General features: G+C 40.2%; 1 protein-coding gene across 2 annotated transcripts in view; it reads left to right on the top strand.

Moving 5' to 3' along the window:
* Positions 1-26,136, top strand: part of GPATCH2 (G-patch domain containing 2) — a 174,217-nt gene extending 148,081 nt beyond the window's left edge. For both annotated transcript variants that reach the window (XM_082857831.1, XM_082857832.1), the window contains exons 9-10: positions 11,662-11,750; positions 24,897-26,136. In XM_082857831.1, coding sequence (XP_082713957.1) covers positions 11,662-11,750; positions 24,897-25,117 — 310 coding nt within the window. In that variant the 3' untranslated portion in view covers positions 25,118-26,136. The remainder of the gene's footprint in view (positions 1-11,661; positions 11,751-24,896) is intronic.
* Positions 26,137-26,367: the final 231 nt, after the last annotated feature.

The raw sequence follows: 26,367 nt of genomic DNA, 5'->3' as shown, positions 1-26,367 counted from the left end.
AAAATATCATCAACGTATTGGAGTAATGTTACCTGGGGATTTGATTCTCTATATAATGCCAAATCCTGATGGAGGGCTTCATCAAAGATGGTCGGGGAGTTCTTAAATCCCTGAGGTAGCCGTGTCCATGTCAGCTGACCAGACATTCCCGATGTTGGATCTTTCCATTCGAAGGCAAAGTAGGGTTGGCTCAGGGGAGAGAGTCTTAAACAGAAAAAAGCATCTTTAAGGTCCAAAACAGTATACCACGTATATTGAGGTGGAAGAGTGCTCAGGAGGTTGTAAGGGTTTGGAACTGTGGGGTGGAGGTCTGCCACCCGTTTGTTTACCTCTCGTAGATCCTGCACCGGCCGATAATCATTTGTTCCTGGTTTCTTTACCGGCAGGAGAGGGGTGTTCCATGCTGATTGACATCTTATTAAGATGCCCAAGTCTAGTAGCCTCTGTATATGGGGACGGATACCGTCTTTGGCTTCTCTACTCATGGGGTATTGACGGACCGTTATTGGGGTGGCAGTTGCCTTGAGTTCCACTAGCACCGGGGGCCGATTTTTGGCCATCCCCATACCGGCAGTTTCTGCCCAGGCTTGAGGGAACCGAGTTACCCAATCTGTAACATTAACTCGTGAGGATGAAGGCTGCTCGTATAATTTATATTCATCTTCTAATTTCATAGTCAATATTTGAAGTAACCTTCCTTTATTATCAGTTATGGTGGGACCTTCTGGCTGAAAGTGGATTTGAGCCCCTACTTTGGAGAGTAAATCTCTTCCCAGCAAAGGATAGGGGCATTCCGGAATAATAAAAAATGAATGGGTTACTCGTCCAATCCCAAGATCTACTGTCCTTCGTGTGGTCCATGAATATTGTTTATTCCCAGTGGCTCCTTGTACCCATGACCTTTTAGCTGAGATAGGACCTTTTGAGTGGAGAAGGACGGAGTGCTGGGCTCCGGTATCCACCAAAAATTGAACAGGTTCCCCCTCCACTTTAAGAGTTACCCGGGGCTCAGGGAGAGGGTTCGAGCCCTGACTTTTCTAGTCTTCTTCTTCCAATGTTAAGATTTTGTTTCTGGTTGGCCTTCCTCCACTCTTTTTCTTAGGGCATTCTCTCGCCCAATGTCCTTTTTCTTTACAGTAGGCACATTTGTCCTTGTCTAATGGCCGCCTTCTGTCTGCCGTTCGCCCTTTCTGCCTATTCCTATCCCCTATATTTCTTCCTCCAACCACAGTGGCCAGTATCTTACTTAAATTCCTCTCCTGTCTCTTATCCCGTCTTATTTCACGGGCTTCCTGCTCTTTCTGCTTTTTTCTTCCTTCTCTTCCTCTGTTTCTCTTTTGTTATATACTTTATCTGCCTCTTTTACTAACTCCTGAAGCGAAAATCCCTGCAAGCCATCTAGCCTCCGTAATTTCTTCTTAATATCAGGGGCCGCTTGATCTATGAAAGCCATTGCTGTAGTAGCCCTATGTCCCTCCGAAGTTGGATCATAAGGGGTAAAGCGTCTAAAGGCTTCCATTAAACGTTCCAGGAACACAGTTGAGATTCCTGGGGCCCCTGAGTGATTTCCCTTACCTTAGCCAAATTAGTGGGCCGTCTGGCCGCTCCATGGAGACCCGCCACCAGAGCCTGGCCATACATTTTCAGGCGCTCCCTACCTTCCGGGGCATTGAAATCCCAGTTTGGCCTGACGAGTGGGAAACCAGCATCAATCTCGTTAGGCAGCTGGGTAGGTTGCCCATTGGCGCCTAATACATTTTTTTTCTGGCTTCTAAAAGAACCCGTTGCCTCTCCTCAGTCGTTAGGAGAGTCTGAAGCAGCTGCTGACAATCATCCCATGTGGGCTGGTGGGAGAAAACAAGAGATTCTATTAAAGCGGTAAGGGCCTGTGGATTTTCGGAAAAAGTTGGGTTATGCATTTTCCAATTATAAAGATCTGCAGAGGAAAAGGGCCAATATTGGAGAGGTCTATTCCCTTGGCCGTCGGGGGGGCCATATTCTCTAAGAGGTAGGGCAGTGGAGTCCGGGGAGATAGCCCTCTGGCTCCTAGTGCCCGCTGAGGGACCCCTTTTTTCTTCCATCATGGATGGTTCCCTTGGTGCCGAGGGCAGTGGAGCTGGGGGTCCTCTAGGTGGTAGGGGATTTGGGGCCGGAGGATAAGGGGGTGGGGAATCCAAAAGAAGCAAATCTGACTGCAGGTCAGGATAAATCGTCTTCGGTGGATCCGGGGCGTCGGGTAGCTTCTCCGTGTTGGGGTTTTTCTTTAAGGCTAATATCTCCGACGCTGCTGATGTGTGCGCGGACGTACCTGTTGAGGAAACAAAGGGCCGGACCCACGGAGGTGGGGAGAGAATTAAATCTTCCCAGACCAAGACATATGGTACTTGGTCTGGATGTCCGTGGGGATCTATATTAAATATCTTAGACTTCAGCAGCTTAATCTTGTCTAATAAAAAGGATCCTTCGGGGGGCCATCCTATCTGAAATGTTGGCCATTCAGAGGCACACAAAGTCTGCCACTTTCCTTTCTTTACCTCTACCGAAAAATTATGGGCTCTGGCCCGAACTTTGGTCCAATGGCTTAGGGTAAGGGAAAGAGGAGTCGTCATAGTTTGTCCCATTGTCGTCCGTCAGAGAAGAAGAATAGACCACAATACAGAAACAGTTAAAAACTCCACGAAACACATACACGCATGGGCCACCGCGAGCTCGCTTCAAAACCGAAACCTCTTCAGATGGCAGTTATCACCAAGGGAACTGCCGAAACCGAGTGAAGGGGAGACAGAGTTTGCCTCTCCTTCCAGATGAGCCACCAGGGCGTCCCCTAGGGCTCATGGACACCGGCTATTAGCACGTCTGCCTAGCCAGAGGTCCGATACAGATTCCATAATAAGCCGATTCTTACGGCTTTCCTCCGATAATGGCCCACAAAGAACAAGGGACAGACAATCAAGCTCGAGCTTACCTGGTACCTCCAACTCCCGATGTTCTTGTGGTCCGGGGCGAGTGGAATCCCGGACGAGCCCCCAAATGTTAGACCTGCGCGGTCTCCTAGGAGTTTCGACTCGCCCAGGAAACAACAAGAGTCGGAAGCCGATGCAAAACGCAAGAGGTTTATTGAAGGCCGGTGCACCGGGGTTCCTTGGTTCTCACGTAGGAGATCGAAGAAGGAACCCTTCTGGGCGCGAATATGTCAGTTTTATAGGTTCCCACTTCCCCATATGTAAATTATAGATTTGGTTGTGTTCTCCTGCTGATTGGTCCCGGCTTAGGCTCAGACCAGAGAGGGAACTTGTCCCCAGCTGCCTGATTGGTCTTTGACAGACACCTTTTTTACATTTTGTTATCTCCCTCCTTCTCGGAAGGGGGCCGGACATCCTGGAAATTCACCCATTGTCTAAGAAGCCCCTATTGTCTGGAGAGTTCTTAATCATTAGCTGGAACAATGTCCCTCGAGTCCCACAGAAGCAGCATTTAAATGAGCTGCTTAGGGATATAGACGTGTGTGTTTATTAACCCACACAAGGAGTGATATCACCAGAATCACAGACCTTCGGGGCTTTAGATGAAGCATGGAACACACCGGTGGAGAAGCAAGTCAGCTTTGAAGTGGGAAGTACCGAGTGGTGGCCAAGAGAAAACTCTGTGGCAGTGGGCTGACCTGAGAAAGTCAGTGGGTTTCAGACTCACAGGAGGCCTGTGGGTTTTTAATGAGTTTTTGAAATGAAAATGAGTGCTTTATTCTTACATGCTATGACACTTTTAAAGCCAGCAGAATCAAACGTTAAGGAAGAATTTAATTTTCCTATTAACTACCAAAAGAATTCCTACTTGTTATTTAGAAATGACCCTAATTTATATCCTTATTATAGCATATTGATAGTGTTGAGATGTGATGAGTTTATACCATCATGTGTTTATTTCGTGGCTGTTTCCTGACACTCCACACTAGGCATTCTTCTGGTTGTCTTATACCATTGTGTCCCCTGTACTGTGTGATCCTGGGTAAATTATTTCACTTCTCTGTGCCCTGGGCTTCTTATCTGTAAAGCGGAGATGGTAATAATAGTAAATTTATTAGATAACAGTTATCAGTTGCTTAGTGTGGGCAGGCACTGTACCAAATGTTTTACACCAGTGATCTTTAAATAAAATCTTCAAAAAACCTTTGAGGTAAATACTAATCTAATCCCAATTCTTGAAGGTGAGGAAATGGAGGCAAAGGGAGTTTAAGTAATCTGCCAAAGATTGGTTAAAATCCTTCTCAAACATTGACAAATATGGTGTAAGTTGGCCTTTTCGGAGAACTAGTTGGGAAAACAGAAATGGCAGCGTCAGAGGAAAGAAGTTCTGTCGGAGACTCAGGCAGATCAGGCCAACAGAACCTAAAGCTTCATCTAACAAACACCTCAGTTTCCACGGTGGGAAAAGTTCCACCATGCCGTTGACAAAGAAAGACCCCCCCAGCTGCAAAAACCACTTACATTTATTAACCCTCTTGTTTGCTGTTTTCTAACTCATCTCATTATAATTTGTTTGTTTGTCCCAAGCTCATGGTAAAAATAAAGTCCAATATTAAGGAGAGGCATAAAGAAGAAACTTCCCACCAGATGCCATCACAGTGGAGCTAATCGTCACCGGTCTTTTGTTGCATAGTTTCCATACCTTTCAAAAAATACATATGCATGGTCTATAATTTGGAAATATTAGTTTAGTTACTATGAAGAAAAGTAAAGCAGGGTGAGGAGACAGAAATGAAGGGGGTCGCTTTTTAGGTAGAACATAGGGTAAGTGTAGATATTTGGATGAGGCTCTTTTTTTTTAACTTACATTATTAAATTCTATTGTTTGTGATACTGCAAAGAGCAAAGGTGGTCTATGTGTATAGCATATTTTAAATATTCCATAGAAATTTTAAGGTAGGTATTTTAGATTATGAATACTAGTTTGGTATCCATCTATAATGTTTGGTGTTAATGTCTCTGTTAATGGTTCAGAATCAGAGAGGAATCATGGACCTTCTTGCTAAAAAAGTATGCATATGCACATTTTGCACAGGATTTCATAAGGTTCCCGGACCACCTGAAGCCTCCCACCGTCTCCCCCCTTGTCACCCCCTTGCTCACTACAGTTCAGCCACGTGGCTCTGCTCTGAGGACCCTGGAGAGTCCTTGGCTGCTGGGGCAGTGACTGGGCCCTGAGCTCCCCGAGAGCCTCCTGACACACAGCTGTCCCTCACACTCGCTGGGAGCTCCATGGGGGACGTCCGTATTGGCATATAACCTGGCACAGAGGAAACGCACAGGAAACATTAGTTCTGGCAGCAGCCACCAGATGCCTTTAGGTACCAGGGTAAAGCAGATCGGGAAGAAGTACGTCTGGACTTGAACGCTCAGACGAGGTGGAAGAAGGACTAACAGGACAGACCCTTCTGAAGCTGTTGAGGGGAACTGCACCCTGGCAGGCAGATCACGGTGTCCAAGGGGTGGAGCCTCAGACAACAGGTAATCGGAGGTTATTGAACCGCAGAGTGAAGAGCCGCCCGAGCAGGTAGGCGGTGACAGGAACGGGGGCCAGGAGCAGCTGACGCTTGGAGAAGGTCAGCCTGCAGCGTTAGAGACAGATGCAGTCACCAGGTGCATTTTAACATCTGGGCAAGTCCAGGCAATGACCTAAATCTAAAAGAACTAAGATAGGGGCTTCCCTGGTGGTGCAGTGGTTGGGAGTCCGCCTGCCGATGCAGGGAACGCGGGTTCGTGCCCTGGTCCGGGAAGATCCCACATGCCGCGGAGCGGCTGTGCCCGTGAGCCGTGGCCGCTGAGCCTGCGCTTCCGGAGCCTGTGCTCCGCAACGGGAGAGGCCACGGCAGTGAGAGGCCCCATACCGCAAAAAATAATAATAATAATGATAATAAAATAAAAATAATAAAAGAACTAAGATATCAGAAGTTTTGTAACGAAATAGGATATGTCCAAAGTAAAGCAAGGGTCCAAATCCTGGGACACAAGTACTGCGTCAGCGCAGAGTTATAACTTAAACTACCCCTCGCTGATATCAGGATTGTTCCCAAGCGAGGAGAAATGGGCTTGAGACAGAATGTGACGCCACATGACCAAAGCCACAAGAGACAGAAGGCGCCAGAACCAACAATTGATCAGGGTGTGAACATACAATACCAAATGCAAAAGGTTTATCGTGCACAAGAAGGGGCTTTGAAAGAAAACATCATTAAAAACAAGGATTTAGGGCTTCCCTGGTGGCACAGTGGATAAGAATCCACCTGCCGATGCAGGGGACACGGGTTCGAGCCCTGGTCCGGGAAGATCCCACGTGCCGCGGAACAGCTAAGCCCGTGTGCCACGACTACTGAGCCTGCACTCTAGAGCCCGCGAGCCACAACTACTGAGCCTGCATGCCACAACTACTGAAGCCCGTGCACCTAGAGCCCGTGCTCCGCAACAAGAGAAGCCACCACAATGAGAAGCCCACGCACCACAAAGAGTAGTGTCCTGCTCGCCGCAACTAGAGAAAGCCCGCGCACAGCAACGAAGACCCAACGCAGCCAAAAATAAATAAATATAATAAATGTTAAAAAAAAAAAGCAAGGATTTAATGCGATCCTGGTAGTTAAGAAATATTTATGCTCAACAGTACTTGATATGTGCATATTGGTACAGAAGGAAAAGTGCTAGATACTGATGTTTACTCGTTCAGTTAATATGTTGAGACATATTGACACTGAATAAAGCGGAAGAGGGGGTGATTTGGATCTAGAAGGGAAAGTTCACGTAGGGCTGGATTTGCACCGATTGCTCCTCCAGTGACACCACAGACCCGCTTCATTTCTGTGCAGCTGATACCCTGTCCAGGCTTATATTTTTCTAACTGACAGTGAGTGTTCTTGCCAAATGCCAGGGCCCATAGTCACATCTGTTTGTCTCTTCTCTGCAGCTTGTCCGAGGCTGCTTGGGAACACATCTTATCCAGGGGGCAGCTTTCACTAGGCCTAATTCTCTGAAAAGCCAAATACGCATACAATGAAGAGACAAGTTCCTCTTGTCTTCTCTTTAATATTATTGTGTTTGACACCGCCTGCTTCAGCCCTTGTCAGCCCTTGTCAAAAGACAGGTTCTCAGGCAAGGTGGTCCTCCCTAGTATTTTTTGTCTCTGCTTTGTGAGGTTTTTTTAGATTTTTTTATAGCTTTGTTTTTTACGTTTTCTTTCCTCTGGATGAAATGCCCACTTTCCCGCCACCACCCCATTTAAAAGGATGACAGGATAACCAAGTGAAGTCTGGCTCAAAAGCAGAACAAAACGAAGGTTTCCCTTTGAGCTCTGCTTTCTAATACGTAATAGGAAAATTTTCAGAATGAGTACAATGGGAAACAGTGTTTCAAATCATAGCTGACACTGCTTATTAAATCCATAACAAAAAAGCATTATTTCTTTAGCCTTTCCACTTAAAGATATGTGTGTGTTTACCCCTAGTATTTTAAGGTGTTAGTAGTTACAAAGTTACCAGGTTCTGCCTTTTTCCCCTCTTTCCACCTAAGCAAAGGCTCTCACTGACACAAATATACTGCTAGGGCTGATAGGTAATTTCCTAACAGTGCCTTACAAAAGGACCTTAACATGTTTTAACAAATTTGGATCTGTTCCTAGGACAACGTATGGTCATTCTTCAAAACACCACAGCAAAAACAAACAAACAAAAACCAAAAATTGCCAACCACCACCTTGAATAATAATCCACGTGTTCTGCTTTGCAAAGACAAATGACTCATTTAGGCTGAAGTAACTAGGCTGCCTTTGAGACGTTCATTGATTTTAAATTTAAAAAAATAACTGCTCTGTTTTGCATTAAGAATGACAACTAAATAACGGAGTAGACCTTGCTTAGTGTTATTTGTAGCAACTCCGTTGCACCTGTCTGAAGGAAAGGGGGGAGGACAGGCTTAAATGAGTAATCTTACTGATCAATAATCCCGATCTCTCAATGTGCTGTAGCAGGTAGTCAATTCTTGATAGAATTACTGAAATACAGCTCGCTGTTTTTCTTATGGCTCAGGTCTTTGTGTTCAGTGTACTGACTTTATTAACTTTAACTTTATTCTCCTTGAATGTTTGTCTCTTTTCCTTTATGTAGCTACCTTGGGGGTGGGGGAGGGGAGCTGAAGGAAAATGTGCTGTTCCACTTGTTCTGTACAGATACCCAAAAGGGAATTTGGGGTCCAGCAGATGAGAAAAGGGCTTAGAAGAGGGAGTTGTTCTTGGAATTTGTTTTTCACCCTCTTTGTAAACAGGCGTTCCTAATAAATTTGAACAGTGTAAAAAAAATAATAAAGTTTTAAAGGCGATATGGACTTGGGAGAATGGTTTTTCAAGCAATTAGAAGACCCCGGTTACATACAACTAGTGCAAGAACAATGTAAGTAGAAACTAGCCATCTTAATAGTCACAATGAACAGCTACTGTGTATTCTAATGATCTCTAAAAAGGTATTTCTTCAGAAGAAGTTTCATTGTGTGGCATGATATTATTCTTAATTATAACAGAGACTGATAACCTGGGAGGAACTTTGTGTCTGGACTACTCACAAACCCGGTTACTCTCCCAACCCCAGCTCGTCAGCATCCCATGAATCTGGCCAGCTTGCTTCTGCTAAGGGATCTTTAATGACCCCACAGCAGCTATAAAATCCAAACACCTTCACGGGGCCAATGTGGCACATATGGCCCATGGTCGAGCCCCAGCGTTCTTCTTCCGTCCTATTATATAGTTCCTTCTGTAAACACTGCTACCCACACATCCTGAACTACTCAAAATTCTCTGAACAGAACAAACTCTTTATCATTTAGAAATCCTTTCAGCAACAGGTATAGAAAACCTGACCAGCAGTGGCTTAATCTAAGAATATTTACTATGTTTTAACGAGAGGATAAGAAGCAGATAGTCCATGGGTTGGTTTTCACAGCTCCATAACAGAAGGGCCACACTCCAGAATTCGGGTTCCCACTTTGTTCCCACTTTCAGAATGTTACTCTCCCCTCCTCTGCTAGTCCTGTTGGCCACGCCTATCTGGTACATGCTCTGCGGAAGGTGAACTACTCCAGTCTTTTCTTCTAGGGGGGAGGTTTCAAGAGGGATCGGAGATGTGTGAGGATAATGTTGTACAAATAGGTAAAATCATGTCTCTTTTACAGCTATAAAATGAATATGCATTTGAAATTTTAACTCATTGATTAATGAGGGAACCAGGCAGATGTTATAATGGGTTCAAAGGAGAAATGAAGGAAGCACAAATGTATATGGAGTAAGGAAGATTGAATGAACGTACCGATGGGTGCAAACTGGCTTTTCCACAGTGGGGAGGATTGTCCTTCCTCGGGACAGAACTCACTTGCATTACTGCAGACGAGTTATTTTCCATTGCTTTCAGTTATCTATAACTTAGAGTTGTAAAATAGCTCCCATAGAATCAGAATCAGGTGAGTAGAAGGGTGTACTCTATAGTTTTCCATTGAAGCACCGATTTTTCCCTACAAAGAAAAAAGGTATAGTCAGTAAACGCTTAGAATTGTTTTAAGGACTAAATATCATAATCTCTAGTAATATTAAGAAAGTTCATTGTGCCTGCCACTAATTATTTCATATATTTTGACTTAATCTCCCCACTCAGACTTAAAACTCTTCCAATAATAAGAACTGAACTTTCCATTTCGTTGGTATCTTCCACTTCCTTTTTCCTCATTTTCACCATAACTATGGAGTCTTATGCTAAGTCAGCAGTAGATACTAGTAATTGCTTGCTGAATAAGTGAATTCATTAATTTTTTATAAAAAGGATGTGATACTGGGCTTCCCTGGTGGCGCACTGGTTGAGAGTCCACCTGCCAATGCAGGGGACACGGGTTCGTGCCCCGGTCCGGGAAGATCCCACATGCCGCGGAGCGGCTGGGCCCGTGAGCCGTGGCCGCTGAGCCTGCGCGTCCGGAGCCTGTGCTCCGCAACGGGAGAGGCCACAACTGTGAGAGGCCCGCGTATCGCAGAAAAAAAAGGGATGTGACTTTTTAATTTTTTTAATTTTGATATAGCTTTAAAAATAGATAAATATTAAAAAAGTAGATAAATATATATAAATATAAATATGTTTATAAAATAAATATATAAAATATATATTATATATAATATATAAAATAAATATAGCCATTTATTTTTTCTTGGTATTATGAGCCAAAACCACACTTCAAAATCCAATAAAAATGTTATAGTTATATACACTAGTAAACATTTTGACGTGTGTGTGTATGTATTTCTGCAAAGTTAATCATTAATTGAATGAACTAATTTTAAAAAATATTTTAATAATTATAAATATTTATAAAAGAGAATCATTATGCACTCAATACAAAGGGAAGAGAAAACTAGTTAAATACCTGTTTGCTTCTACCTATATTGATAGATTTTCACAATATGCTTCTTTGGTTGTATATACCCCTCGGATTAGCCAGCTCATTGATTGTACTTTACTTTGTACATTATAGATAGAATCTGTATTTGAAGTAATTTTACTCCCCAACTCCAATTTTTCATTATATTTAAACACCTGGGTATAAGTGTGGAAGTATATATTTTGAGTTTTACCTGAATTAGTTCCTTCCTTTTACATTTTTCTCTAATAATCTGGTTGTTTTCTAATTGGGCCCTATAAAACTTCAGTATACTACCACATATCTCTCTGAATTACTAAACAGTCATGTTTTCTAGTGAACATGCTTTATTTATTTCTGCTTCATGATCCCCAGGTACTATCCCAACCCCATGTCGGGGATTATAATCCAGGGCATGAACATAAGAGTCCTCTATAGCTTGAAAATCTTGAAGACTTTTTACAGTTTTCCATCTTATTAGTTTGTCTTGATTTCCAATTGAGCCATTTCTCATTTTTCCAAAACTCGTAAATTTAGGAGTCCATGTTAGACAGACAGTCTAATTCTGACTAGTTCCAAGAGTAGCAGAAGGTCTGCTTCTTAGTTCTTATACATCACATCTTTACAAAGGTAATCCGATATCATGTTAGCTTGTCTAGTATCAATATCAGCATTAATGCATTCAAATTGTTTCCTCACCTAGCCGATAAATAATTAAAGAATTCTAATCCTGTGAATTGTCAGGAAGAACATCACTATTTCCTTCTATTTAAAATGTTTTAAGAGAATTCACTGCCACATAATATCCTAAAAGAAATTGATCATACTTTTCCTGTAATAAATGTTGTTCTGACAGTAAAGCATTAGTAACCAATTGATAACCTAGCAACAATATTGTGCTCTCTTTAGATAATTAATCTTAGCTATTTTCCTGTCAGAAGCAACAGTGCTTGATTTTATGTTGAGCCAGAAAGATTGCCAGTTTTGAAAATTAAAAAGCATTCCTTTTATATTATTCATTCCAGTAACAATTTATGATGGCGCATTTAGCTGCTGAACGCTTGTCAACAAACGTAATTATGTTTCGATATAAACAAGATTGGTGGTTTTACTAGGCTGCTCCATCTTTGTTGAGAATGTTTTGATTTAGGTTCAGATTATACAAGCTGTGTATTTATGTGTCATTTCTTTCCCTCCTTTGTTAATAGTTTTTTCTGATAATTACTTGTAGGCAAACAAGCATGCATTTAGGATCCCTATGCACTGGAGACATCAAACGGAGAAGAAAAGCTGCACCTTTGCCTGGACCTACTACAGCAGGTAAAAGAAAAAGGGCTTGGGGCAAAACACACATCTAAAGTTCATAAATCATCAAGAGTAAAATACAGATAACCCTTAATCACCAGCACTGAGGAGGAAGCACAGTTACAAGAAACCAGTAAAGCAAATCATTTGCCTTTGGTGTCAGGATGTATTGTGTGTTCTTTGTGTAGGTTTTTCGGGCCGCCGATCACTAAAGTATTTCCTACACACCTGCAAAACTGTGTGAGGTATTACAGGATACAGATACTTCAAAGGCTGTGTCTTTGGCCTCAAGAAAGTTACAGACTTGTTGGGAAAACAAGGCATAAATTGATGAAAAGGTAAATAACCCCAGAGGAAATTAATAGTAATGAGTTCACAAGTATTGAAGCAGCCTCAAAACACAAGGCCCATGTGGTAGTAGATGCCAGCCTGGTGATGAATGTGGCAGTCTGGTTTCTACACCCAGCTCTGCAGAGATCTTTGATTTCGTCTTTCCTTACTTAGACAAGTTAGCATTAGAATAAAAGATCTCTCATCATTTCCACCTCAAACACCATGTCATTCTAATGAGTGTATTATAGGGAGAACCACAGGTTTTGAGCTGAGAGAAGTCACTAGACCAAAGGGGACAGGAAGCTTTCCTGGAAAGGCAAAGACCTGAGCTTGGTAGGGAAGGATAAGAATAAGATTAATATGTATTGCAAGATCTCGTGCAATATACCCTGAGAAAACCATAATTCAAAAAGGGTCATGTACCACAGTGTTCATTGCAGCTCTATTTACGATAGCCAGGACATGGAAACAACCTAAGTGTCCATCAACAGATGAATGGATAAAGAAGATGTGGCACATATATACAATGGAATATTACTCAGCCATAAAAGGAAACGAAATTGAGTTATTTGTAGTGAGGTGGATGGACCTAGAGTCTTTCATACAGGGTAAAGTAAGTCAGAAAGAGAAAAACAAATACTGTGTGCTAACACATACATATGGAATCTAAAAAAACAAAAATGGTTCTGAAGAACCTAGGGTCAGGACAGGAATAAAGACGTAGATGTAGAGAATGGACTTGAGGACACGGTGGGGGAAGGGGAAACTGGGGCGAAGTGAGAGAGTAGCATTGAGATATATACACTACCAAACATAAAATGGTTGGCCAGTGCAAAGCTGCTGCTTAGCACAGGGAAATCAGCTCGATGCTTTGTGACAACCTAGAGGGGTGGGATAGGGAGGGTGGGAGGGAGGCTCAAGAGGGAGGGGATATGGGGATATATGTATATGTAGAGCTGATTCACTTTGTTATACAGCAGAAACTAACACAACATTGTAAAGCAATTATACTCCAATAAAGATGTTAAATAGAAAAAAAAAGATCTCGTGCAAGAGCAGTGGTGCGGGAAGCAGAGATAAAAACCTGTGATAAGGGAGCTGACTAGGCCTTAAATGTGGACACGCGCACAGGAACAAACAATTAACTGTATGGGTTTGCAGTTCAGCAAACTATGAGAAAATGCTTTCCATGTAGATCCTTGATCAATTACAAAGTTATTATTATAGTAGTGGCGTATTGCTTGGGGTCCTTAACCATTCATATTTATAAACTGTCTCTCTCAGCTTCATTTAGGAATTCTTTTATAGGAAGAGTTATGTTCTCCAAGATTAATTACAGAATATGACAATAAGATTCAGATTCAACAGGAGAGTAAGCAGTGAGAAGGGGAAAATACAGATATAGATAACAGATATGAATAGACAGATATCTTGACTTGATGATTTCAAAGGAAGTAAAAGAGGTGAAGCTTAAATTCTGTATTCAGTAGACCTATCCCATAGTTCAGCACTAAAAAATTAAAGAATAACTTAAAATTGGAGCACCCACATACAGTTGTTGCATCCACATAAAGGACTCAATTATGAACTGTAGTTATAAGTATAGTTACAAGTGTGATGTCTGATCTTCATCCTCTAACTTCGTTGAATTTTCAGAATTTGGAAGTAGGAAATACCTGTGTGCAGAATGTGTTTGTGTTCATGTAGAATAATATTTACTACTTACTGGGTGCCTACTGTGTACCAAAACCTTATTTTATCTTTGCAACAACTCGATGACTTAGGTGTTATTATCATTCACTTTACACCATAAAATGAAGATTCAGACATGTGTTAGGGTCTTCTTAGCTACCTAAGAAGGCAGAATGATTGAAGGGCAAAGGGAGGATTCAAGCCAATGTCTGCATGACTCCTAAACTCATGATCTTTTCATAACATACATATGGCCTTTCTGTAAGAATATATATGTAAAGACTGTCTTATTTCATGTGTCTTATGCAATTATATAAATATATCTCTTTATTTATACATAGACTATTATACACTTTATTTATATTTATATGGACTATTATGTATCTTAAGTGCCATAAAAGATTTATCTAAATTTGCTGTATAGAAATACAGAACTTTCATTACAACACTTCTAATATATCTCTTTATACAGGAACATATAGCCACTTTTAGATCAAATACATGTCATAAGTTCCTCAAATCTTTCATAAGGCAGGTATAGGATTCTTTAATATTCCCATTCCAGTTGAATGGACCCCTGAATTCTCTTACCTTTCAATGATTCAAACACTGGTGGCAGAAATAGTACAAGAACAATCTTAGGAATGTGACTAAAGCACCTCAGAGCCAGCAATAAGGAAGAGAGACTATCAGGGTCAGGTCCTAACACTCTGAACATATGTGAAGTGAGAAGGAAAATGCATAATGGTTGGGGAGAGCGTAATGTGATTATTTCTACAGGGTGATTTTGATGTTACAACTCAGTAGCATCAGAGGAAATCGTTTTTACAGTGTATAGGTATAAATATTAAACTTTAGCCTAAAACATTCATAAGCTTACAACAGCATATTCCAAGTGTTGTATTTCAAAACTTTAGTGATTCTCTTGAGACTCAAGATTTTGATTCTATTACTAGATTACTTATCTAAAAGAACATAACTCATAGAAACGTAATGCATTTTTGTAATTAATCCAATAGTATTGGAGTAGGAGAATTAGGTTACTCATTTTCGATGCATTTTTACAGTCCATGCATAACCGTTCCTCTCAAAGAGGAAGAGAATGAGGTTACTTAAAAATCCTTAGTTTTAAAAAGAATATCTTCCAATACAAATGAATCAACTCTAAGGTGAAGATTATTCTCCAAATTCAAGTAAGAAATGCTTTTGCATAAATGCACTTTGATAATAAGGTTATGAATCCTAGATCATCTTGTCTCCAAAAATTATAGTTTTCAAATTCTGGAATATAGTTAATCACATAACAAAGAATCTTATCTTTATAATAAGGTTATGAATCCTAGATCATCTTGTCTCCAAAAATTATAGTTTTCAAATTCTGGAATATAGTTAATCACATAACAAAGAATCTTATCTTTATAAGCTTCCAAAGTTGAATTAGCATGTAGAATTATTTTCAAGAAACTCTTCTTGCCATTTTGTAGGCCCTTATAGACCTCCCAGAAAACACATTGAATCGTGTTTTCACAGCTCCTTCTACCTTTAGTCAACATTCAATCTAAGCTGGAAAAAGACAGGTGAAGGTAACACTTTCTGATGTGAAATCAGGAATGGGAGTTAAAAGGCTGACAGTCTGAATATTGTTTGATGATCCCCTCTGATTTATATATGACATATTATGTCATCAAATAGCAGATTTAGACAAGATTTAGCCAAAGTTTACCAGAAAACTATAATTAGGCACTTTATAATACCACACTGTGCTTATACAACAATTTAAGAGGCTAAACAGTTATATACTGTATCCATAATAAATAATATTTTTAAAGTTCCCTATGAAATTAATAACCCCAAATCTGATCATCGCTACCTGCTAGTGTATTGAACATTTTACCCACCCTGGTGAAACAATAACACTGAAGCATAATTGAAGTAAGGCTATAGACTAGCCAGCAGTGTTATCGGTTGAACATTTATTAATTGTGACAGGAACACCGAATTTATTTCAGCGCTTTAGCTTATTTACTGCTCTTTCACCTTCGTATTTTGTATTGACAAAGGAAAATGAATATTGATAAGGTTAGGTATTGATTTTTAAATGTATGGCTTGTTCTCTGCCTCATTCAAAGTCACACGCCAAAAGGTAGTGGATGTCTCAGTAGCAAAAAATGTAGATTTACTATTATAAAACTGAGAACTGTTGAAGCAAGAAGGTTTGCCAGCAGAATGCATTTTATAGTTTGAAAAATGTCATCTGTAAAGGTGAAGAAAAGCAGTGAGCAAAATAGGAATGTTATTAACACGTTTTTAAAAGGCCGTCAGCAATGTTGGTTATGGTCTTGTGTTTTTGGTAGAAGTCACAGCTTACTGAGGATTGGATACTAAAAAGATTTAAGTATGTTTATTGAGATATTGTGGCTACCACATTTTTTTTTTTTTTTTTGCGGTATGCGGGCCTCTCACTGTTGTGGCCTCTCCCGTTGCGGAGCACAGGCTCCAGATGCGCAGGCTTAGCGGCCATGGCTCACGGGCCCAGCCGCTCCGCAGCCTGTGGGATCTTCCCGGACCGGGGCACGAACCCGTGTCCCCTGCATCGGTAGACGGACTCTCAACCACTGCGCCACCAGGGAAGCCCTACCACATTTTTTAAAAAATGTTTTGTCCACTATGTATTACTAAATTCATTGTTATCCACAATTAGTATTTGCTGTTACTATTTTGCTTTCTATTGAAATATTATCATAGGGAAAGTATTTATCATAAGTAGTAGACTTTCTTCTCTACATTTTAAATTAGAAGTTCGATATCTCAGTGTAGATACTGCTCCAGCATAACTGTGTCTTTGTGGGCATGCAAGTTCTTAGCAAGGGGTTACATCACAGCTTTTTGTGACTTCTCCTCTGCATCCTACCGATATTTCAATAATAAAATAATCTTTATGAAGACTGAAGGCAATAAAGGCAGATTGTAAATCGTAATGGGTGAAGGTTTCTAAAAGGTGTGCTTTTAAGTCATACTGAACATAATCAGGAAATGTTTGATGTAACGAAGCTCCTTTTCAAGGTGCTATGTCTCTTCAGTTGTCCAAATTTATCTTATCAATAATTATATATTTTAAATTTACCATGTTAACCTCTTTTTTTTTTTTCGGCCGTGCTGGCTCTTCGTTGCTGCGTGCGTGCTTCTCGTTGCGGTGGCTTCTCTTGCTGCGGAGCACAGGCTCTAGGCACACGGGCTTCAGTAGTTGTGGCGCATGGGCTCAGTAGTTGTGGCTCGCGGGCTCTAGAGCACAGGCTTTGTAGTTGTGGCGTATGGGCTTAGTTGCTCCGTGGCATGTGAGATCTTCCCGGACCAGGAATCGAACCCATGTCCCCTGCCTTGGCAGGTGGATTCATAACCGCTGTGCCACCAGGGAAGTCCCCTATTTTTTTTATTTTTATTTTCTTTTGTCACTGGATCTGTATGACCATTGTAGATTATCTTATCTCTTCCAGGATTTTAAAACAGGCAGACTTTAGTGGGGGAGGGGGGCGGGGGGGGGAATTGTTGTTATTCATTTTGAAACCAAACTATATCTAAACATATTGCAAAAGCCTAGGAAGTATGTAACTCTCTCCCTCTTGGATATATGAACCACCTTTCAGTCATGTGTCTCAGTAGAGTCTTAAACAGCTCTCCACTGTCATATGATACAAGAAACACTTAAGAAGGTAAGCACACATGTTAGATAGAAAATAATTGCTGTTCCTGACAGTATGAAAGACTAAATAATGAGAAAGTGCTCAAACCACAGAATACCTGGACATGCTGAATAATATGTGAAACCATCTCCTTTAGATGCATAGCTGAGACTGCAGGAAAGAACGAGAGAAATGGCCCCAAGCACCCCCATGCCTATGCCAGTCTCGGAAGCCTTGAGGCTTGTTGGTTAGTGCCCTCGTGGAAAGAGAGGCAAGCCGGGGAGCTTGTGTAAGGCTCCTTATCAAGCCAGAACGTCTGATAAGCTCTATCCTCAGGACAGGGCAGACTAGAAACAAAACTCACCCACAAGCACAGGAAAATTAAGAATCTGGTTTCCACCGAGGCTCCAAGTAGAAAACTCTGAAGATTTGTAACCAAGAGCCTAACTTCACGTATGAGTTTCTAGTTTAAAATGACACCAAGCCAAAAATTAGCATAAAAACTGGTCTTTGAAGCAAGTGCAAAACCACTCTAGAGGTACACACCTTTGACCCCATGTCTCAAGAACCACCACACACGAGAACCTATGAAGATGACCTCACAAACCAAAACTAAAAGAATCCGTTATTAAAACATTCAGAACGAAGGGGAATAACTGAAAAAAGAAAAGACAGATGTGATAAAGAACCAAGTAGAAATTTGAGATTATTTTATTATGAAAATATCTTGAGAATTACAAACTCACTGGATGAGTTGAACAGCACATTAGATACAGCTGAAAAAAAAAGTGAGTTTTAAAAGCGATCTGAAGAAACTTCCTAAAAGAAGCACAGAGGGATAAAAATATGGAAAATATGAAAGAATAGCCAGAGAACTTGAAGGAGCATGCAGTTCAATATATGTCTAATACAATAGAACTTCCAGAAAAAGTAGAAAGAATAGGGAAGTGCACTATTCCGGGAGAATGTTGAAAGAATTCAATGAAAATGCCAGAATTTTTAAAAATGAAGAAAACTTGAATCTTCATGTTCAAAAAGTACAAGTCTATCGAGAAGTTGTAAATATAAATAAGGTCATACCTAGACACACTGTAATAAAACTTTAGAACACCAAAGACAAAGAGAAGAACTTAAGGGCAACCAAGGAGAAAAGATATAACCTACGTAGGAATGAAATTACACTGGCAACAAACTTAGAAAGAACAGTGCAATCCAGAAAATTAGAGAATATTTTCAAAGTGTGAGATGAAATAACTGAATCATCATAGAGTTTTCTGTCCAGTTAAATTATTTCCCAAGAGTGAGGATGAAATTAAGACATTTTCTGGTAAAGACCCATCATTACTAAATTCAATAACTCATATAGAAGAAAATGGAATCCATGAAAAAAGAAAAAGAATAAAAATCAAGAAGGAGTTGGGAGCAAAGAAATTGTTAAACATGCATAAAGCTAAACTTACATTGAATGTATAAAAGTAATAATGATGATGGTGACAATGACCATAAAGAGGATTAATCTGGGTGTATAAAAGTAAGATGGAGCTAAAACTCTGGACAACAATAATATGTAAAATATGAGGGAATAATAAGTCAGATATGCATGTTAACGTTTAAAAGTAATCATTAAAAGAATAGAAATATATTATGTAATTTTCAAGCTGTATAAGCAAGCAATGGATGCCAGAAAGGAGGAAACAAAAATGTATAGAAAAAGCAAGGTAAATAGCATTAAGTAATAGTGTAAAAATAATCCAAATATATCAGTAATCACAATAAATGTAAATGGAGTAAATGTGTCAATTAAATTCAAGGATTATCATAATGAATAAAAGAACAAAGTTCAGTATATGCTGTTTACAATAAATACAACTAAAACATAAATTGTCATTTAAATATCAGCCAAAGAAAGCTAGAGTAGCTGGGTTAATAACAAACAAAGGGAATTTTGAGGTATTTCAGGAAAGTTGAAACACTCTTCAAACAGACTTGCTATGCTAGTGTAGCACTTTTTTTCCAGGAGTTTGAAATTTATGGATATATTAAAATCTCAGTCATTTGGGGAAATGTGGCAGAAGAAACTAATAATAGAAACTAATGGTGCTAGAATATTTTAAGATCAATGTTCAGTGAAAGGGTAACATTAAGACTCAGATGTCCTAAATTCAAGTTCTAACTGGGGCACTTTCTGACTAGTTGACTTTGGGCAGGTGCATTTCCTCTTTAAACCTCAGTTTCTTCTGTAAGTGGAGTCAATAATAACCTTACAGGTTGCTACAGAGATCAAAAGAAATGATGGCTACAGAAGCACTGGTAATCTCTAAGAGCTGCACCATTATATTTTAAGTTATCCAAGTATGTCAATGTGTGTACTATGCTGAATACTGTCCAAATGCAAATTGAGAGAAGTTAATATTGCAATTAATATGTAACCCAATTAATTTTTTTTAATGGTTTGGAGCATCATCTCCACTAAAATTGTTTATTTGCCATTAATTCTCATAGGGAGGCAGTGTAGGTAATGGCAAGTGTGTAGGCTTTAAGAGTAAGCTTAACCAAAGTTTGAATCTTAGCTTAGGATGTGGTAATGGTCAAGTACTTCATCTCTCTGAGGCCCATTATAATTCCCCCCTGCACAACTGTTATGAGGAATGGAGATAATGAATGTTACACACCTAGCAATTAAACCACTTGCCAGGTACGTAGTAGGTAGACCATAAATGGTCCTGATCATATTATAGCATCAAACATCCCTGTGTGCCTTCAGTGTTTTAATAAAAACATTCCCCGGGCTTCCCTGGTGGCGCAGTGGTTGAGAGTCCGCCTGCCGATGCAGGGAACACGGGTTCGTGTCCCGATCCGGGGGGATCCCGCATGCCGCGGAGCGGCTGGGCCCGTGAGCCATGGCCGCTGAGCCTGCGCGTCCGGAGCCTGTGCTCCGCAACGGGAGACTCCACAACAGTGAGAGGCCCGCGTACTGCAAAAAAAAAAAAAAAAACCAAAACACTCCCTTCTCCAGACATGTTAATACTGACCATGTTTTTCAGTCCCTACTATGCAAAGTTTTCATCATTTAAGGAAAAAAAAAAAAAAAAACGGCTTCCCTGGTGGCGCAGTGGTTAAGAATCTGCCAGCCAATGGAGGAGACACGGATTCGAGCCCTGGTCCGGGAAGATCCCACATGCCGCGGAGCAACTAAGCCCGTGTGCCTCAGCTACTGAGCCTGTGCTCTAGAGCCCGCGAGCCACAGCTACTGAAGCCCACTCTCCTAGAGCCCGTGCTCCGCAACAAGAGAAGCCACCGCATTGAGAAGCCCACACACCACAAAGAGTAACCCCCGCTCACTGCAACTAGAGAAAGCCCGCCTGCAGCAAGGAAGACCCAACACAGCCAATTAATTAATTAATTTAATTTTTTAAAAAAGAAAAAAAAAAAACCAAGAAACTAGTTTTACCTTTCATTTTCTAAAAAGTGGCTTGTATTTTTAAGCAGTTATCTATTTGAACTGATTTTATTTAACAAAATTCCCATGAAAAATGTCTGAAATATTGCAGATAAAATGTAGAATGGTCTGAATTAGGCTTTTCTATATTAAGAAATAATTAAAACATTTGACAAAAAGTAGTAACAGCTACCACTTTCTCACATCCCAAACTGTGCTCAATGCTGTTTCTTTTCTTAACAGCACTCAAAAACCCGTGTCCCTAAATTAGTTACTGAGAACAGAGGACAGTATTATAAATTGCAATTCTAATAACGTCACATATAATAATAACAATAATCCTGCCCTTCAGCTGGCTAGTAAAGTAATGGGGAAAGAGGATGGATGGGAAGAAAGAATGAACATAAACCATTAAAAGCCTTCTGAATACAGGGTCGGGACTGAAGCAACGCACTAGCTGTTATGTGGGAAGCAGCATGTGTCACCTCCCCTTCCACTGGCTGTTTATCCAACATCAATACAACACTTTAGGAGCCAAATGACTAAACAAGGTGCCAATTAGGCTTGCAGTCAGCTGGATAGATTAGCAGCTAAAAGAGACCGATACAAGATTTTCATCTCTTGAGCCAATTACACCAGTGAACTACCATCCACAATACACTTTGGAAGATTTGAAGGGAAAGGACCGACTCAGCTGTAATAGATGTAAGAGATCCAGAGAAAGGGGTTGGGAGCAGGGCTTGCGGAAGGGTTAGGAGGCTCTGTGTTGCTAAAATTGCCCAAGCAGGAGGAGAGCCTCCCAGGAAAGGACTTAAAGGATTTAGCACTGCTAGGAACAAAAGAAAAGGAAATGATGTTTGTCGGATGCTGTGCTGAGACTGAGCTGTTCCACTCCCATGTCTTAATCTCATAAAAGGATGAGCGACCAATAATAGATCTCACTCTAGAATCATTTCCCATGAAAAGTGAAGTATCTGTTGTTGTTTTTTAAGTTGTATAGAAAAGCCATTGTTTTTTGTTTGTTTATGGCATCTTTGTTTCGGTGTGGAAAGATTTAACATTTGAGAAATTAAATATTCTTTTTTTTTTTTACTGTAAAGATAATGCTTTATTTTATTTTTTGTTACGAAGAGAAATGAAACCAGCATTAAAAAGAGAGAGAATGGATTCTTTTCTGCCTGTATAAAAACCAAGCATGAACTTATGGTTACCAAAGGGGAACTGGGATAGGGGGTTGGGATAAAATAGGAATTTGGGATTAGCAGATACACACAACTATTTATAAAATAGATAAACAAGGTCCTACTGTATAGTGCAGGGAACTATATTCATTATCCTGTAATAAACCATAATGGAAAAGAATATTTAATATATATATATGTGTATACATATACGTATATATATGTATGTATTACTGAATCACTTTGCTGTATGCCGGAAACTAACACAACCTTGTAAATCAACTATACTTCAATTAAAAATATAGACAAAAAAGCATGGGAGGAATAGGGTGGCCACTGCTAGGCCACCATGCTTGAAACACCAACATTTTAAAATTACAAGAGTGAATCAGTTATTTACTATTCACTTCGAACTGAGAATTGACCGCAATTTAGCAATTTGTGCAGAGATGTTTTAAATTGACCTCATGTTTTTTCTTAAATATTAAAATTTAAACTTGAACCTTTGAAAGCTCTTGTATTGAAAATATGATTAAATAGATGTGTAACCTAAAGCAGCATTAGCCCTCTGATCTGATCTTAGCTTATAGATGGAATTAAATTAATTCATGGTGATCGCTAAAAAATTAGGGATATAAGACAAAATGCTAGTACACCATTTAGTCTGACACACCTGAGCAGCAGCTGTTCGGAAAACAGTTAGATGCCTTGGTGGTCTGTCTTTGTTGTCACCATTATCGTAATTACAAAGTAAAAACTTTAAAAAAAACTTTGCCTTTTTGTTTTTATATTAAACAAGAGTTCTGACAAAACGCTTCTCTTTGTTGTTTTGGTAATTAAGAGTTCCATTTTTTATATTTTATAAGTATTTATATGTATATTTTTATGTAGTTTAAATATATACGTAAAATCTCTGTGTATGTATATTTTGCCTTTGTCAAGCAGTAAATAACCTTAGTCCAGAATTTTTCTTTGGTACAGTCTTTGGCCATTCGAGCTGTTCGCAGTTGAAGGTTTTTTCTCTTTTTTTTTTCTTTTTTTTAAATAAATTTATTTATTTACTTGTTTGGTTTTTGGCTGCGTTGGGTCTTCGTTGCTGCACGTGGGCTTTAGTTGCGGCGAGCGGGGGCTACTCTTCGTGGCGGTGCACGGGCTTCTCATTGTCGTGGCTTCTCTTGTTGCAGAGCATGGGCTGTAGGTGCGCGGGCTTCAGTAGTTGTGGCTCGTGGGGTCTGGAGCGCAGGCTCAGTAGTTGTGGCGCTTGGGCTGAGTTGCTCCGCGGCGTGTGGGATCTTCCCAGACCAGGGCTCAAACCTGTGACCCTTGCATTGGCAGGCAGATTCTTAACCACTGCGCCACCAGGGAAGCCCGGTTTTTTCTATTACATATTAAGATACTTGTTTCAATGAGCTAAGAACCAATTTGACAAATCCAAAACCAACTCATTATTGTGGTAGCCCAGTTCTCACTCCCTGTAATGAAGTCAGCAAATGGCAACAATGTATTCTATTCTCAGTCAGAAAATGTACTGAAGATTGAGAATATCAAAATGTTTGGTAAAGGTCTTGCAAAAATCAACTGATGATTACTCTATAGTTTCAGTTATAAAACTCATCAGTTTCGGTTATAAAACTCATCTCTATTTGCAATTTCCTTCTGTAAGTTTGAATCACAAGGAACAACCCACTCGCTATTCCCCAGAAAGCCAGATACAAATTACCAGATTAAATATACTGTTAGTTCAACCCTGACATTTCTTTTCTTTATTATTATTTTATTTTTTTACTGTGAGATACCTATACCAGAGAATACATAGAAATGTGTAGATACAGTTTTAAAACACAATAATAAATTGGCCATTAGTGTAGCCACCACCCAGGTCAAGAAATAGAACTCTATATGCTGCGGTCCCATAGATAATATTTTTTGTTATTGTTACTGGTGCTTAAGGAGCCTTCTGTGCCTTGTATCACCATCCTAAACACAATCTTAGAGAAGTAGGACAGAGAATCCCAAATTTGGCGGGGTGAGGTGAGGTAGAAGGTGCTGTCATAATCCCAAATCAGGGAGGAGAGACGGAGGATGATGGGAAAGGGTGCAGGGAGCACGTGGGTTGGTACCAAAGAGACATCTGACCCACAAGCCTTGGAGAGTAGTGAGTGATTTTGTCAACAACTGCTTTCAACCCTCAGACTGTCTAGGAAAACACAGCCCACATTTCAGAGCAGAAACATGTTGGACCCAGGACTGAGCTGGTATGCCACAGGCATCCTGCAGACCTTTGGAAAGGTCTTTATCCCTGGAGCCCTCAGGACAGAATGGTGGGCAAATACTATATCCTTTAAAGCTCTACAACAGACTTTTGGGGAAGCCCCGTTACAGGAGCCCGTACTGAATATGTTCTCACTAAAAGGTGGTTTTAAAATACTTTCACCCCTTCTCTTCCTGCACAATCTCTAATGTTAGTTGCCTGATGATCACCTCTTTAATTGTCAAGGAAGAGTAACCACAAGATAGGACCTGGTAGTTGAGTTTTGATGGCTTTGTGTTATGCCTGTTTTACAGATGAGAAGTCAGAAGCCCCAAAGAGGTTCAGTAACTTAATCAGCTACCAAGTGGTAGAGCTGAAACTAACCAAGGCCCTTTTTCCATTGATCCCTCTACTACAGCAAGCTCCTTATCCAAAGGTGAATCAACAACCCTCCCGGGTACCTGGTTGAAAGAAAAACTTAGGAACATGGGGTTTTCTTAGCCTAAGAGGCTCTTCACTTGTGTTCATAAATAACAGTGGTTTGGGGGGTTGTTTTTTTTTTTTTTTGTCATTTTCTAATTTCAGGATTTGTAGGAGAAAACGCCCAGCCAATCCTAGAAAACAACATTGGAAATCGAATGCTTCAGAATATGGGCTGGACACCTGGGTCAGGTCTCGGACGAGATGGCAAGGGGATCGCTGAGCCGATTCAAGCCCTGCAGAGGCCAAAAGGATTAGGACTTGGATTTCCTCTACCAAAAAGCATCCCCACAGCCACTGCCTCCCATTCAGGAAAATCCGCCTGAGACGAAAAGCGAAGAAGAGATGTTTTACCAGTTGCATTTGTGCTATGTATCCCGTTGTTCTAAAATTACAACATAGCTTCTATTTTTGAAGCCGAAATCTAACATCAAAGCCTCAGACTTGTCACTCTAGCTTCCTAGCTGCGTACGGTTCTGCCACAATGATAGAAATGGGATTTCATCACAATTCATGGTGCTAAACACCTTTACCTTTTAAAAATGTTCAGCAATTTACATTCTAGGTGTAAAGAACAGCTCAATTTGTCTTATTTATTTTGATCTTGTATGTCAGTAATTTCTAATGCTTTAGCTTGATTCACTCGTGTGTGCTCCATGCCCTGGCAACTGAGCACGCCCACATGTTTCTAAAATGGGATCAGCCGGAAAGGGTTGTGTTTCACATCAGCCCTGTCTGTTGTAACCGAAAACACCTATCATCACATCAGGGAAGTCCTAAGCACATCTCTGTTTGAAAGGCTGGCCAATTTCATATTCCCTGAATATGGCTTTTTTGTTAGGATTCTCTAACAGGGTGACACCCATTGTCTATCCTTGGACAGTGTAGTATGAAGTTCACAGTTGACACACAGCAATTAATGTTTCCCTCTGACATGTCGACAAAAATAAACCTCATCGTTGTGATCACCAGAGTGCCCTCAACATGACTTTAATGCAGATTTTATAAATTTTACCTCATTTAGAACATAAAATAATTATGGAAAGGAAAATATTTTTTAAATTCACCGTGACTGAACTGTAAATTCCATTAATCTAGACTTCCTTCTACCTCTTTCTTCCCAAAGGTTGATATTTTTTTAAGATCAGCTCAACTGTAGTAAACTGATTTTAAATTTTAACCATCAGAGTAAGTTAGAATATCGACTCAATTTATTCGAAGATTTAAGTGGCTTTCCCAAGAATTCAGATTTCTGGCAATGGTCCAGCCCATATACAAGGTGAACAAAAAATGAATGGTACTGATTTGCCCTTTCTAACATCTAAGCAGTTACCTTCAAACCAAGCAAAACAAGTCATTTTTACTTTGTGCCTCGTGTTGTTATATCTGAATCATCTGCTTCCTAACGTCAGAGATTCTAAATTGCTCTTAGTTTAGATGTTGATTAGTTGTCTTCATTATTAAGGACTAATAATAATATTCTCTTTATAATGGCCTTTGTTGGTTGAGTGAAGGCCAAGATAGCTCACGTGACTCACCCTTCTAATGTTATTTTTTTAACCCTTTATTTTTCTAG

The sequence above is a fragment of the Leucopleurus acutus genome (genome assembly GCF_964270905.1).
Source record: "Leucopleurus acutus genome assembly, chromosome: 2".
NCBI classification, from domain to species: domain Eukaryota; kingdom Metazoa; phylum Chordata; class Mammalia; order Artiodactyla; family Delphinidae; genus Leucopleurus; species Leucopleurus acutus.
The sequence above is the reverse complement of the archived record's forward strand: the minus strand, read 5'-3'. Positions and strand labels throughout refer to the sequence as shown.